At 37.1% G+C, this 17,195-nt stretch overlaps 1 protein-coding gene across 4 annotated transcripts in view; it reads left to right on the top strand.

Moving 5' to 3' along the window:
• Nucleotides 1-17,195, top strand: part of LOC5579438 (calcium release-activated calcium channel protein 1) — a 105,739-nt gene extending 88,544 nt beyond the window's left edge. For 3 of the 4 annotated variants that reach the window (XM_021841488.1, XM_021841487.1, XM_021841486.1), the window contains exons 2-4: nt 4,265-4,813; nt 4,918-5,061; nt 16,102-17,195. In XM_021841488.1, coding sequence (XP_021697180.1) covers nt 4,583-4,813; nt 4,918-5,061; nt 16,102-16,626 — 900 coding nt within the window. In that variant the 5' untranslated portion in view covers nt 4,265-4,582 and the 3' untranslated portion in view covers nt 16,627-17,195. The remainder of the gene's footprint in view (nt 1-4,264; nt 4,814-4,917; nt 5,062-16,101) is intronic. The other variant, XM_021841485.1, reaches the window with a different exon arrangement.

Genomic DNA, 17,195 nt, shown 5'->3' with positions numbered 1-17,195 from the left:
ATTTATCCGACGAGGCTTGCCGAGTTGGATAAATACGACGAGTGCTGAAAAAATCGAGTTTTGGAACGCGTTGCATACAACATTTTTTGCAATTACGAAAAATGCCGTTTGGTTTAGATCATTTTAAGGAACACAATCATATTTCAAGAGAATCCACATGGTATCCATCTGAGAGAGACTCGCGAAGAGGAAAAATATCAACGTCATATGCAGCCCAGATTCCCCTCTCACGAAACGTCAAATGCAGCCCACCGATATTATGGCTGAAAAAGTGAAAAGTATTGTGTTCAAAGTAAACTGTTATTAAAAACCTCAGTCGGTGGAGCAGTTTTTTCCAAAGTTGCTGATAAATCTAAGCAACAGGTGTAGGAACATGAAGTGCCGATCATTTTGGGACCAATTCAACTTCTGCCCCACGCTCACTGGACGAATCGCCTCATAAAGCTCCCGTCTTTTTTGTTGTGAACTCACATATTCTACTGCCTCCTATAGATACATCCTATTTCAACTCAGAATCCCTCACAATAAACTTAATTCTGATTTCAAATCCGAATCTACCATTCGAATCCGACTCAATTCGGTTCATCATATGGATGTAAAATCAGAACCTAAGTCATTGAAAAATTCAGAACAATTGAATAAATGATCTATGGATGCAATCCGACGTCATTTTGATAACTACCAAAATAGTACTGAAAAGTGCTACTTTTCGATACTGATATTAGTGCTGAAAAGTAGCACTTTTCAGCACTGTTTCTTTCGGTAGGAAAAGTAGGCCTTTATTTTGTCCATTCTCTTGATAAAAAGTAGGCTAATTTGCAACAGAATTGCAAAAAAATATATTTCTACCTAAACATGTTTGCTGGGCTGCTACAATCAGATTCATGTAGAAAAAACTAATTTTGATCGAATTTTGATTTACAGGTAAAAAGATTTAAAATCAGGGTTTTTCGAGATTTTTTTGTGTAAAACAAATTTTGAATGTAATCAAAAATTTATATTTCAACCCAAACATGTGAATTATGGTTCCGGAGTTTATTTTTTACCAAGAAAATCATAATTTATCCTCTTAAAGATTGTTACCTCGCTTAATTTGTGCCACAAATCCGTACCAGATAACACTAAGAACTACATTTTCTTTTTAATGTATTCGAATCCTCTCAGCACAATCTCAATAGAGAAACTTAAAAGTAGATTGGAGTACCTTGTACCTTTTAATTCTGCCCTAAATGTTTTGGGCTAAACATCCTAAGGAGTCTATTTTGCAAATCGAGCAGTATCAAGTGACTCGTCTGTAATCGCTGTAGATCAAAGTAAGCAGGCATATTTCAGATGTCACCCATAGACTCCCATAGTAATCCTGTCACATAGAGTGACAACTGTCGGAAAACTCGAGCGATAGAGTCGTAACAGTAACTACAGTCGAGCCATTTTGATCGACTCAACTTAGGGCGGAATTAAAAGGTACAAGGTACTCCATTCTACTTTTAAACTACATTTTGTTAAAAAAAAACTTTGGGTATACTATCTTTTTGAATAAATTTTAAATGGATATTGATCTCAAAAAGTATCTAATTCCCACTGCTGCAAAATAAAAATGAAAATCGTTTAGAAAACGACGGAGATATGCATTTTCAAAGTTGGACTTTTATATTTTTCTGCACCCTTCGCCGTAAGCGTAAGTTTTCTCTCCCGTGGTAGTAGAAGAGTTGAACGTTTCCAACCGAACATATTTTTTACAATGCTTACTGCTTCTAAAGGATCAACTATCATTAATTTTGTATTAATAAAATGCAAAATTAATACTATAGAATATTTTTTGATCCTCACCATAGAATTCAACTTTTTTGCTGAAACTGTGAGCCCTATTTTACAAGTCGAGTCGATCAAAATTACTCGACTGCAGTCACTGTCGACCAAAAAGTTTGCTCGACACGGCTCTGTCACTCGAGTTTTTCGACGTTTGACTTTTACTGTGCTGCCTGTTTTCAAGTTGCCCGGGAGAGAGAGCGAGACAGCACCAATACACGGCGCACAGTAAAAGTCAAAAGAACAAAAGAATTTATGGCACGTACAGTCTGTACGGTACAGAGCAGGGATGAGAAAAGTACTGGAGCAAACATTTACCGCCTCTACATTTACATCTTTCTACACGACCATCAAAATCCAAAGCAAACCATGACGGTTCAAAACAAAAAAATGTCACGGCTCTTCAAAAATGTAATCTTCTTCTTCCTAACGTTTTTCAACCCCGAATGCGAAATGACTCGAGCACAGTGGTGACACGATTTTTGCGATTTTCGGGGTTTTGCATTTTTGCTCGATAAAGGCAGTATGAAATTGAACTTGTTTATATGTATCGTAACGGAATGATTGTGGTCTTTCTGTTAGAGCTAATAGATTTCAATTAGTTGAAAACACAAGCAAAATATTAGCGATTGAATGATTTAACACTTTTTTCAATCATTCAGCTTGGAATGGCTGCCCGAAAATGGTCATAGTGGAGAGACAAAAACAGTCAAGCAGTGTGTGAACCGTTGGCAGCGCAACGCCTGATGGTATTGATGCTGCTGCTGCTTTGTGTTTTGGTGGAATGGCAGAATCGATGAACTGTGGTGAATTGTGGTCACAGTTCCCAAGACTGGTACAGAGGCTCATGGCAATATCAGCCTCTGTACGTGCCATAAATTCTTTTGTTCGTTTGACTTTTACTGTGAGCCGTGTGTTGGTGCTGTCACGCTCTCTCTCACGGGCAACTTGAAAACAGGGCGCACAGTAAAAGTCAAACGTTTTATAGCATGCATAGGCTCATGCCTGCTTACTTTGATCGACAGTGATTACAAACGAGTCACATGAATCTGCTCGATTTACAAAATAGACCCCTGTGCTTATTTTATGAGAACCCAACTATTGATAACAATTTCGAGACTTAAGCACAATTGTGGGATACCTTGGGCGTTAACGGGTTAAGAAAAGTTGCATTTACCCAAATTTGGCTTATTGGGCCAAAGTACCCACATTGGGTAGATGCAGCTCTCTCTATTTTGACAACATTCGTGAGGAAGAACGGGAACAACGAGAGATTTACAAAACTATGAGATTAACCATTATGGCATGAAATGTGCACAGAATTTTAGGAAGGGGCCGAAAAACAGCCTGTGTCCCTTCAGGGACGTAATACCAAATAAATGTTCTTGACGTTTCGTGGTCAGCGAAAGCAAATAAGTGTAGCTAAAAAGAATAAAAGATCCATGAGAAACACGTTTGCATATCATAACCTTCGCAAACACAATCTTAAATGTTTTTAGTTTAATAGACATCTTCTGAGACAATTTAGGTGCGAAACATTACACCGCTGAATTTAAACAATGAAGTCCAATGCAGATAAATATCTATTTATTGCAGATCTTATTAATATACCATCATAGACAGAATTACCCACGAACGACCTGAGTAGTTCAATCTGAAAATCAAAAATATAATCACGCCGCCAAGAATAACTATCGAATAGTACCAATAGTCTCAAAAACTTCCGAGAGTCTTTATCAAGATAGGTACTTACTGACGTATCATAATCGATCGGTTTCGGCACATAAGAAAATTTAAAACGCACCCCACCCCACAAACAGTACACATCAATGATTCACAAAAATTGTTTACGACTTGGCAATGTAATAGGTACATCTCTTCGCCAAACTCTCAACTAAAACATGTGAAATGTCTTCGCCGCTACACACATCGAACGATGCGCAAAGCAAACTAACGCAAAAACATCAAAGCATCGCGTAGTACTTAGATATGCCTATATTACTACTATCGAATCAAGAGAGATCTCACTGATAGTCTCCCAAACATTTAGTATTCCTTTGAAGAGGAGCGTGTTACCCATCGCATCACTCAATATTTCGGAAATGTTGGATGTTGAAAACGCAAATTCTCGCATACTCTGAGATAACGCCCTAAAAGCCATTGGTAACCATGTGTGTAGCTCGTTGTTTCTGAGCAAGTGAAGGAATGAACATCCAAACCAACATCACTGATAGGTATATAATGGTCCTTTCTTCACCATAGAGTTGATAAACAACGTGTAAATCCATTCAAATGCTCAGAAACAATGAGCTACACACATGGTTACCAATGGTTTTTTAGGGCGAGATCATAAGTTATGCGAGAATTAGGAGATTTTTCATGTAGGATCGTTCCACCATGTTGATACGTTTTATACCTTTCTCCCCTATCTATCCACTACATTTTAATATCACAGAGAAAGAGTATGAAAAGGTGTGAGCAAATCGACGACGAAGAAGACGATATGATCTGGGGTTATCAAAAGCGAAAATCCTCCAAATGTGTGACTTAATGAAAGTAATCTAGTGATTGAAACGCTGTAAATCGGAAGATACTGTGAATAGGCTTCTTCAAATACCCACTGGGTACAGTGTAATTTGTCGAAGAAAAATAAAAATCTCCCATTCGCGTCGCCGTTCGTGAGAAACGGAGAGACTATCGCCATTTGGAGATAGGTGAGCGAGCGCCGGCGCAATTCAGCGAGCATCGTGCGCGTTCCTTCCCAAATGAGACAATGCATTTGCATCCGAGCTGCTCACAATCGAATCTCTGTCTGAACTCGCCGTACTACAAGCAATTCAATAAACCTGTTTCCGCTGCAGCTGCGGCCAGCAAGCATTCGTCGGCGGGTGGAACTGGTGGATCCGCCGGGTTTGCAGGCCACAACAACGGAATTTCGTCGATCGGTGCCACCCTACTCGGTGCCGGAAGCGGAAGTGGACCCAGCCATACCCTAGGAGAAGAGGTGCTTGTCAGCGATTTCAATACATTGTGTAGTCTTTCTTATTTTCACGCAAATAATCTTCGTTCGACTCAATCATTAATTTGCTCTATCTTTGGCTATTTCAGAGACGCTCACACATCAGTACAATGTCCCAGTCCGGCGACGAATATAACTCCCCAAACTACCTGTCCTGGCGGAAGCTGCAGCTCAGTCGGGCCAAGCTAAAGGCATCCAGCAAAACATCTGCGCTTCTCTCCGGGTTCGCTATGGTAAGTCTTTTTCATTTCTAAGCCCCTCACGCATACCATACGCCTTACGCGCCAACATTCCTTTCCGCATCCCACGCCAACGATCATGAATGAGATCGCCTCATTACATCGGAACGCGCAGAAACAAACTTTGTGACGAAAAAGAGCAGGTGTCACGGTCAGTGTCGTTGCCATCGTTCGTCGAGCGGCCCTGGGGACAACCCGTAATGATTTCGGCGAGCACAACATAAGTTGGTGGTAGCTCATTCACCTCTTCACCTCGATTGCGCCTCAGACTATCGCCGAGACGATCTACGATACGCGTCTAGGTAGTGGCGACAACGGAAGCACTGCCGTTGCACGCATAATTGTCACAAGCTACTGTTAATCCATTTAAATTTTTTGGTGATAAAAAAGTATGTTTGCGTAAAGTTCTAGAAAACTATTACAACTATAACTATTGCTAGGAAACTATGGCTGGCAGCAGTTCTTTTTAGAACCTTGGTCTCTTTTTTTTAATGCAAGTCTCTTAAAAGTATCCATTTTCAACGGAAGTTCTCTAAAGCTCCCATTCTAATCAAAATAGACTCTAAAGCATCTTTTTTTTCCTGCTTGCAACTTATCATGCTGCAATTTCTATTTGTTCTGGAATTCTTCTGGTGATTCCACCTCCAAGTCTCCCAGTAATTCTTCCAGTGGCGTTTCAAAGGGTGCTTAGAGAAATTACTTCAGAATTTTCTACGTCGCTTACTGTAATTTCAACAAGCAAAGTTTTCCAATATACTTTATCTGGATTTTTTTTACTTAACTCGTTTATTTGGAAGGCTCAGTATCTGGATTTTTTCCAGAAAATTTTGAATCTATTTTCCACTGATTTCTCTAGCTGGAAATCTTTCAAAGACTCTAAACAGAAGACAGGAGTTCTTCCAAGACAATCCACAAATAATCATTTTCCTGGATTTTAGGATTCGTTTAAGGATTTTCCCAGAAGGAACTACCTACAAGATTTCCTACGTTAGTTTTTCCAGTCTTGCTACCAGGCATTTTACATAGATTTCTTCAAGAATTTATCTACATTTACAACCAGGAATTGCTCCAAAAATTCATCCAGGAATTATTAAAGGAAATATGTTTAGTACTCTTTCTGGTACTCGTGGGACTTTTAAAGAAATTTATTCACAAAATTTATTTCTCAAAAAATTTTCCAACATTCCCTCCAAGAACTATTCCTACAGTTCTTTAAAACAATTTATTATGTACTAGTTGACCCGACAAACCTTGCTTTGTCCCGAAGTAGGCTGTTTGAAAATATGTAACAAAATTGTACTGAAAACATCATCCGATCATATTTTCAGAAATTGTTTCGTCAATTCGCCCGATTATTATCAACGAATTCATGCAGGAAGTTTTCCATAGATTTGATTGCTTTATTTTTCTTAGCAATTTATCTTCGAAATCCTCCAAGACCTCCTCAAGAGTTCTTTCAGGAATTCTCGTACGCCGTGTATCTTAATGAAGTTTCATCAAATACTTTATGAGTTCCTTCTGAAATACCTCCCGGATTTTCGAAAAAAAAAAAAAAACTCAAATAGCTATTGAAAAAAAAATCTTGGCATTTTTCTGGAGGCAACCCTGAAAAAAAATGTTTGAAGACTTCCCTGGGGAATTTCTCAAAGGTTTTCTGGAATAATTAAAAAAAAAAAAACTTGAGAACAATTCAAATATGACGTCCATCATCTTTCATAACTGCATGAACCAATGCCTTCCCCCTCTCTCACGGCCAATACTTTAATACCTTATACGTGCACTTTCACACTTTCGTAGACAAACCCTCACCTCCCCCAAATGATGGACGTCATTTTTGAATGTTCTCTTATGAGTATCGTTTTAATTCATATTATGGACACCCCAGTGTAATATAACTCATACAAAAGCGTAAAAATCATATGATCAAGCTTGCATTTAAAATTTGATTGGTAGGTAAAGATTTTGATTTGCAACTTGAAAGACCTTGAATAATAGAAATGCGTGGTCTTTTCATGTTTCTTATTTTGGACGCAAACTATCTTTTGCTCCATATTTCAGACACTTTGATTCGAATTCTGGTCAGCTCATGAAAAGCATGATCAGAAAATTCAAAACATTGCTTAGACTCAACTAGTCATCAGAGCTAGTTGGATATTTTGAATTTCAATGGATATCTATTGAAATTACTTATAAAACACGTTTCAAAAGTGACTACAGTCGAAGCTTGCTATAACGACATCGCAAGGGACCGACGTAATAGAGAAAAGTCGTTATAGAGGATGGTTGTAACAATAAAAAATTTTTCATGGGCCGAAAAATGGCACCATAAAATATGTCGTTATATCGAGCTTCTACTGTAATTTTAAATGGGAAATTTAGGAAGCTTTCAATTAAAACGTTCCCCATATTAAGTAGAGTGTCCAAAATTTTAATCAGAAAGATAGTTTCTGAAGGTGTGCTTAAAGAAATTTCTATTTGAAATGTAAAGAAAATCTTGAACAATTTTGTAGTAAATCTAATAACATCTCTGGAGAAATATTGGTTGAATTCTTGAGGATGTTCTAAACGAGAATCTTGGGAAAACGATGGTAAAATCATTAGATAAACTCCTGGAGGTCTTAGGTTTTTCATGAAAAATCTTTTAAGGCTTTGTGAATACAATACAATATATTTATCAACCAAATTTAAATCCACCAATTACATAAGTTGCTTCCCCTACTGGAAGTTCCCAAACACCGGACTGGTAAAGACGCTGATTCACTCCGAAAAAATCCTCTTTGGAATCGCCCAGTGGACGACAACTTAGTCCACGGGAATGGCTGTATCCAATGCTGAAATGTCTGCGAAAAAGGAGTGATTTGTTAAAATTATCATCCCGACAAAAAAAAATCATCGACATTACTTACGTGTCTGAGACGTAAAAACAACATTTTTTTCATTAAACTGGATGACAAACGAATCGAAAGCGAAAAATAGCGGTTTTCATGATATCTAACTACCATATAGTACATGATGCAGCTGAAGTGCGTTTTTCATATCATCAAAAAATATCCTTCTTCTAAAATTTCCATGCTGATCATAATAATGGATAAATGGTAAAGGTTTGGGGTTAGTGTATATTCTATATAGGGCTGAACCTCCGGTTCAGATCAGAACGCTAATAGTATAGTAGATTAGACACTGTTTTACAAGGAAGTCATTTTGCACCTCGTAAACTTCATTCATACAATAAAGTTACATTCAGAACTTGGGTTACTAATGCGTATAACGGCAGAGTATCTTCCTCGCTCATCTTGCTAGGCAAATCAGCGTAAATCATGTAGTGTCTCGTAAACTTCATTCAAATAATAAAGTTACATTCGGAACATTGGTCACTTATGCGTATAACGGCAGAGCATCTTCCTCGATTTTCGGCGATCATCTCGTTCAGTATAGCGCATCATCTCGATTCTTAGGGCATTTCTTGCCACAGCCAACGCGGGAGAGAGAGAAGATAATGACGATTGATGATTTTCGGCAATGATGCCGTGGTTTATAAATAATTAGAGCCGTAGAATTAAAATTTTGCGCGCTGCTGTGACACAACCGCTTGTTTGGTTTCGCGCGCATCCCGCTTTTAGCTTCCTTTCCTCAAATATGCACTCGTTTGTTTGCGGTTTTCAGTCGTAGTAAAGTGGAGAAGGGGGCTGAAATAGTTTCGATTTATTGCTCATTTGCAGGTATTGTTCGATATTTAGGTACTAGCGTCGATTATACATGCTTTAACGTGACAACAATTTCTGATTATTAAGTTCATTATCTCAAAAAATTATTAAGTTAATATTGTATTGTATGACTATGCAAGTTTATAACAGTTTTCAATAAACGTTGCATCAATTTCATCCATCTCATGTTCTGGCATGTTTGCCATCGTTGGCAGTACGTGGTCAAGCTTTAGATGAAAACTACGGAACCTTGAATCTTCTAGTTCAAAGGATAGTTTGAGTAAATGACTTAAAGTTTTTTTTATTTATTTTTTTCATGAAGTTTCTTTAGGAATTTCTTTAGGCTTTTCCTTAGCATTTATTCTAAGGGTTTTTTTGCTGCAATCCATTCTAACATTTCTCGAGTATTTTCTCAGCTAAAACCTTCATGGATTCTTCAAACGTGCATTTAAGGTTTCTTATCAGCAAATACGTAGCACTTAGTCCAAATATTCCTTCTACCATTCCGTCACACATGTATTTAGAGATTAAGTAATTTTTTTTTCAAGAAATGTCTTCAAATACTACAGAAAATTCTGTAGTGAGCTCATCAGAATATATTAAAGAAGTTTCATAACTCCCGGAAAGGATTCCCCCATCTCTGAAGGAATCCTGGGTAAACTATTTACAAATTTCCTTGTAGAGTTTGTTTTACAGAATTTGTGCAGGGATTCCTGAGTAAATTTAAGAATGATTTGCTCGAGTTATTTATGGAAGTATCCTTGGATAAGTTCCTGGTTTATGTCTTGAAGACATTCTAAACGATAATTTTGGAAGAAATCCTATAACTGGAGTAATTTCTGGATAAAATACGGGTTATCTGCGATTTTTCTTCTGGATAAAATACGGGTTATCTGAGATTGTAACGATTTCTGCCTGAAATTTTTAGTTATTTTATTTGACATTTGTTCCAATGTGTCAACATTGGATATTCTATGTAACTCATTGGTACTTTACGAGGGAGGAAGCTTCAGAATCATTTTCAAAATTTTATTTTGAATTCTCTGCAGAGCTTTCTTTCTGATATTACAACAGCTAGTCCATATTGGTACAGCATACAACATGGCTGGCTTGAAAGTGTGATTGAATATTAAAAACTAGTTCTTAAGACAAAGTTTTGATTTTCTATTAATAAGGGGATAGAGATATTTTACATATTTGTTACATTTGGCTTGAATGCCCTCAATGTGATTTTTGAAAGTAAAATTCTTATCTAGCATGATCCCTAGATACTTAATCGGATCAATTTATTGAAATCCCTCTCATTGTGACAACAAGTCTACTTGAAGGTTTCAAATAAAGAGCTTTTGGTTTATGTGGGAAAATTATTAGTTGAGTTTTGGAAGCATTATGAGAAATCTTCCATTTTTGCAAGTATGAAGAAAAAACATCCAAACTTTTTTGCAATTGACTACAGATGACGCGCAGACTTCGTCCTTTGGCGGAGAGGCCTGAAGTGTACGATTTGACAAATAACTTTGAATTGTTCTAACAATCAATGTTTGTTGGAAAATTAAAGTTTTTAATTTTAATCAAGCCTTCATACCAAACACTGTCGAATGCCTTTTCTATGTCTAGAAGAGCAAGACCAGTAGAATAGCCTTCAGATTTGTTGAAACGGATCAAATTTGTTACACGTAAAAGTTGATGAGTGGTCGAATGTCTATGGCAGAATCCGAACTGTTCATTGGCAAAAATTGAATTTTCGTTGACGATGGCCCCCATTCTGTGCAAAATGAACTTTTCAAAAAGTTTACTGATGGAAGAAAGCAAGCTGATTGGACGATAGCTAGAAGCTTCTGCAGGATTTTTGTCTGGTTTTGATATTGGTACAACCTTAGCATTTTTCCATTTGTCAGGAAAAAATGCAAATTGAAAACATTTGTTAAATATATTAACTAAGAATGATAAGTTACTTTCTGGAAGTTTCTTGATGAGGATGTAGAAAATTCCATCATCGCCAGGAGCTTTCATATTTTTGAATGTTGTAACAATAGTTCTCACTTCTTCCAAATCAGTTTCCCAGGAACTTTCGAAAACGTTCTCTTGATTGAGCATATTTTCAAAGTCCTGAGTAACTTGATTTTCAGTTGAACTAGTAAGTTCTAAATTAAAATTGTGCGTGCTTTCAAACTGCATAGCAAATTTTTGAGCTTTTTCGCAATTAGTTAGTAATAATTTGTTTTCCTCTTTCAATGTCGGTATTGGCTTCTGAGGTTTTTTTCAAAATTTTAGATAATTTCCAAAATGGCTTAGACAAAGGGTCCAATTCAGAAATCTTATTTTCAATATTTTTGTTTCTTAATTAGGCAAAACTTTTCTTGATTTCTTTCTGCAAATCCTGCCATATAATTTTCATAGCAGGATCGCGAGTGCGTTGAAATTGCCTTCTCCTCACGTTTTTAATACGGACGAAGAGTTTGAGATCATCGTCTATAATCATGGATTCAAATTTTACTTCACATTTTGGAATTGCAATGCTTCTGCCTTCAACAATAGAATTTTTTAAAGTTTCAAGAGCATTGTCAATATCAAGTTTTGTTTGTAAAGAAATGTTAACATCAAAATTAGAGTCAATATATGTTTCATATATATTCCAGTCGGCTTGAAAATAATTGAGAGTGGAGCTGATAGGATTGAGAATCGCTCCATGGGATATTTGAAATGTAACAGGGACATGATCAGAATCGAAATTAGCATGAGTAATAAGATGGCTACAAAGATGTCTAGAATCGGTTAACAAGACCAAATCAATCGTAGATGAGTTTATGAATAATAATTTATGTATAAATGATTTGAATCAAACAACGGAAAATAAAAGTTAACCCGATCAAAAACGTAATGCTTGGCCTCATAATTGCGGTTATGAGAGGTCCTTATAGGTATTCGAATCTCAAACTATTGTCTGTTCAGCCATAATCTGAACGTTAAAAAACATATAAAATTCATAGAACGATTCATTATACAGAGCCGTAGCGTTGCTTCATGCCGCCCTTGGCGAACCTCCATTTGTGCGCCCCATAGACAAAACAAAATCTTATTTCCGTTATTTTTCATTGAACGAGTTTATTGAAAAATACTCAAAATAAAATCTATAGGTCCTTAATTATTAAAAGTATTATGATAAAGTTAAGGAACCATCTAAAAAATTAAAAACATTAAACTATTGATTGACTACTGAGAACTCTTGTTTAGGAAAACTGTCTTATTATTATTTAGACATATTTATAATCCCTTTTTTTGAAGATCAGTAAATATTCCAAACATTCCAGAGAGAACGCTTCAAGTCATTGTTGCTTTATTTTTGAAAATTCTTGCAAAAACTGTAGGCGAATTCCGGCGCATTTCTTTTTTTTTTTTCTAAAAAAAGAAAATTTTCTTGTAACTCTATGGAAGAAATTTGTGCCCTAGTTCACACAAGAATTCTGTCCGAAATTCTGAGTATTCCTTTTAAAAATCCTGCCCAAGATTTTATTAAAATCTGTTCTTGGTTAGGATTTAGTTTAAGTAATGCTTAAGAGTAGATGATAACTTTATCAAATTAACTGTGAGATTCCTGCCCAGAATTCAGTTTGAGTCGTTTTCGATATTGATATTGGATTAATACTAAGGATTCCTAAGGACTTGTAGTTTTTAATCTTTTTAGTTTGTAAGATAGTTGTTTGGAGACCTTACCTAAATTTTCGTTGGGTGTGTAAAGATAATGAGTTAAGGTGTAACATCTCAGTATCCATAGATGGCCGTCACAATGGTCGAGTTGTGCCCCTTCTCATGTTTTCAAAGGCACTTAACTAAAGATATGGTATGTAAACGTTCCTGAGCTTTCTATTTTTAACCTTTTTTTAACGCACAAAGCCAACATAAAAAATACACCATTATTAAATGCTTCCTTTGTGAGATAAGCAGGCTTGGGAACTGTGATCACAATTTGCCACCATTCATCGATTCTGCCAGTCAACCAAAACACAAAGCAACAGCAGCATCAATACCATCAGGCGTTGCGCTGCCAACGGTTCACAAACTGCTTGACTGTTTTTGTCTCTCCACTATGACCGTTTTCGGGCAGCCATTTCAAGGTGAATGATTGAAAAAATGTTGAATAATTATAATTCAATCGCTAATATTTCGCTTGTGTTTTCAACTAATTGAAATCTATTAGCAATAGCACAATCATTCCGTTGCGATACATATATACAAGTTCAATTTTATGCCGCCTCTACCGAGCAAAAAGTCAAAACCCCGAAAATCGGAAAAATCTTGTCATTATCGCATCTTTATCGAGTCTTTTCGCATTCGGGTTTGAATAAACGTTGGGAAGAAGAAGATTACAGTTTTGAAGAGCCGTGACATTTTTTTGTTTTGAATGATCATGGTTTGCTTTGGATTTTGATGGTCGTGTAGAAACATGTAAATATCGAGGTGGTAAATGTTAGCGACAGTACATTTCCCATCCCTGGAGATAAGTGCCTTAGAAGGTTTGATGCAATATTGGTAGTTTGATTCAAATTGTTTTACCTTAACTGCATTGGAGTCATTTTTAGGAATTCTACATAATGATATTTTTCATTTTTTTTTTTTTGAAAGGTTAAACAATCTTCCGCAGCCAGCTCAAACTTTTTTGCTTATTAACTCCTCTACCGGCAGCTTCATGTTTTACCGCTAAAAAAATATTCAAATTGCGATAACTTTTTTGGTTCTCGATATTTTTGAACCATTTTTTCACAAACTCTCAAAAACTTTTCAAGTTTAAAAATATGTGTTGATATTGATATTAGGTCATCTGGATCCCCAGATATTCCAAAATCCCTTGGAGGACCGAGGCGTAGCCATTACCCACCTAAATATTTCAAGCTACAGAATTTGTGAAAAAAATGAAGTTATTTGGTGCAGCCGTCTTTGAGTAATTGGTACCACACTGGACAAATGAAGATCTTGAAAACTCTAAAAAACCTTAGGGCCCATTCACAAATTTCATAACGCTGAATGGGGTGGGTGGGTGCCCTCGTACTGTTACGGCTCATACAAAATTTGTGAAATGTTCATACAAAAAGCGTTACAAGGGGGTGGGTGGGTGTCGAAAATGGTCATTTTTGGCGTTATGAAATTTGTGAATAAATCCTTATATTAAAATTTTCAGATTCTTCCAAGAATACTGAACCGATTTGTATGATTTTTTCAGAGTAGCTCCTTATTACCTGGCATTGTTTAGTGCACATTTTATTTTTTGGATAAATTGACCAAAAACAAAATGGCCGCCAAAGACATTTTATATGGAGAATGTCGGTTCCCCAAGGAACATCGGAATATCTTCAAAACTAGATCACCAATGATCAATATCGTTTTTTTAGGTCTTGTGAAAAATGCTGCAAAAATATTGAGAAACAAAAAAGTTATCGCAATTCGAATATATTTTTAGCGGTAATATATGAAGCTGCCGATAGAGGGGTTAATGCCAATGTGATGGATTTTACACAGGTGGCGCAGCCACTAGCACTAGTTCTCTCTTTCATTCTCCCGCTGTTATTATGCAGAGCAAATAGTAACGTCACTATTTGCGCTGCATAAGAACAGCGGAAGAAAAAAAAGAGAGAACTAGTGGCACACATCATTGATCTGCGCCACCTGAGTAAAATCCATCACATTGCGTATATGCCACGAACAATTGCATAATAAAATGTCTAACAATAATTCTATGATAAATCCAGGAATTTCTCCCAGAAATTTGCAGTTTTATATTCCAGCAATCTTCTGAGGCAAAAAAAAAAAAGTGATTCAGGAATTATTTCAATTCTATATTATTATGTCTACGAATATCTGTGAAACTTTAAAGAAGCGCCCTCTCAAGATATGTCTCTTCCCAAATTTCGCTAAGGCATCACTCATTTTGGCGCCCCCTAAAGGCTGGCGCCCTTGGCGGGTGCCAACCTGGCCAATAGCACGCTACGGCACTGTCATTATACTCCTGTCCATTTCAAGCGGGTATATTAGGTAATTTTTTAAATGTTTTTTAATGTTTATCACAGTGTTGTTGTTCGCATAGGCCTTTTCACGAGACGTTTCAAATCAGCTGATTCGGGAGCTCTTGGACAGTTCTTCTATGAAAACGACAGGCCCGTGTTTTTACGAGTTTTCGATGAGTTTTATCTCTAATGAGTTTCTTTTCACGGGAGAGCTCATTGATTGAGATTTGAATGTGAGTTCATCAACACTGGTTTTAAATCTCAATTTTTCTCAATTATAAGGCAGTCTAGTCTAAGAAGTGTAAGATTTTTGGTAGGAGTCGCCCATTTTTAAAGAATATTTGTTTATTTTTATATTAATAATTTTAGTAGAAAACAGGGGGAAATCAGACAACTTTTAAATTAATCTTAGTCGTTGGTTTAGAGGAAATCTAATGCAGCCCAAAGACGCTCAGACGGTTTGAACAACATTGACTTCGCCACCTCAAGTTCGTCAAACCGATTTATGAGTGATGCAACCGTTTGACCGACTGCCATAGTTTGTTGTAGAAACACGATGTTTCTTCGCATGTTTTGAATGATCTCAGCATGTCCAGTAATTTAGTGATTGTTTTTTTTTTTTGGAATTCTGTGGCTGTGGGGTCAATATTTCTACGATTTATTTAGCAATAATTGTAGTAAGGAAGAACTGAACTTTCAATATTTAAGTACCGGAAAAAATGAATATTGATGAGGAATTCTAGCACGAAGGATTCCGGCAAAACTCTGAAATTATGTGGGGTCTCAGTCGAGAATATTCTGAGCAGTCATCGATATGGCTATGGGATTTTTTCCAAACATTCTATCCAGAATCTGTGAGTGGTTTCCTCTTGTTTTTCCAGGAATCCATGCGTTATGCTAAGGATTCCATCAAAAATTCTTTCTGAGATTTTACCAGGAATTTTATCAATAAATCCTCTAGAAATTTATCCACGGATTTAGTACTTCATCCGGGGAAAATCCTTTAGGCATACCTGCAGGTGGCATACTTCCAGAGATTCCTTCAAAGGATCCTCTACTAAATTTTTAGAATATCCTCCACTGATTTCTTCAAAGATCAATCCGTTCAATCATTTGAGATAGTAGCTGACTACAACGGAAAAATGGGAATCAGCAGGGTGGCCACCGAACGGAAAAAAGACGGGAATTTGAATTCATCAGGAAAAAGACGGAGAAAAACCGGGAAATTCAAATAATCATCGGGGAAATTATTTTAAACGAACATATTTAAGCTCTAAATCTACAAAACCAACAAACAACAATTTAAATTTTGTATCCGTTTCTGCTTTCAGGTCGCCATGGTTGAAGTGCAACTGGACGAGCACACCACCGTCCCGCCTAGCATGCTGATTGCGTTCGCTATCTGCACCACCCTATTGGTAGCGGTTCACATGCTAGCCCTCATGATCAGCACCTGCATCCTGCCGAACATCGAAACCGTGTGCAACCTGCACAGTATCTCGCTGGTGAACGAATCGCCCCACGAGCGACTCCACTGGTACATCGAAACGGCATGGGCCTTTTCAACCCTGCTGGGGTTGATTTTGTTCCTGTTCGAAATTGCCATCCTCTGCTGGGTCAAGTTCTACGACCTCAATACGACGGCCGCCTGGTCGGCTTGCATTGTCCTCATCCCAGTGCTGGTCATATTCGTGGCCTTTGCGCTGCACTTTTACCGATCGCTAATGACGCACAAATACGAAGTAACCGTTTCCGGCATCCGGGAGCTTGAGATGCTCAAGGAACAAATCGAACAGGACCACCTGGACCATCACCACCATCATGGCCCACCCTACCAGTCCGTACAGATCGTTTGATCCAGCAGCAAAACCCCACGGACGCAATGCGCGAGTGAATCTGTGATTGTGATTTCTTTTCGTTATCGTAATTTCTTAAACTCTTTTATTTCTTCGTTGAGTGTTTATTAGAATCGGTCATTACGTTCTTTGTTTTGTATACTCGTCAACGTAAAATAGTTTTAGGCACCTCGGATGAAAGTAACCTCATTTCCTGTTATTTCCCTTTTTCCCAAGAGCCACTACTAATATTGTGATCATGCGCTTATGTGAAGTGAACGAAAGACATATTAGCCCCTAGTTAGACCACGAATAAGTCAATCTATTATGAGCTTTGTTACTTTGAAGCAAACGAAGATGATTTTATACAGTACGTATTATTATATTCTCCACCAGAAACAGCGAAGATGTATGTATAATTTTGGTTGTAAAACAAGCTTGGAATCTATTCTTTGTTCTCTAGAAACATAATCGTAATTAGGAGTAAACCGCACACGCTGGTTGTAAAATATTTACTACCATCATCCAGATCCGCAAATCCACTAATTTAAAGAAAAAATCACCAATAATAAACAAATATTTTTTATGAA

The sequence above is a fragment of the Aedes aegypti genome, chromosome 2, assembly GCF_002204515.2.
Source record: "Aedes aegypti strain LVP_AGWG chromosome 2, AaegL5.0 Primary Assembly, whole genome shotgun sequence".
Classification (NCBI taxonomy): domain Eukaryota; kingdom Metazoa; phylum Arthropoda; class Insecta; order Diptera; family Culicidae; genus Aedes; species Aedes aegypti.
The sequence above is the reverse complement of the archived record's forward strand: the minus strand, read 5'-3'. Positions and strand labels throughout refer to the sequence as shown.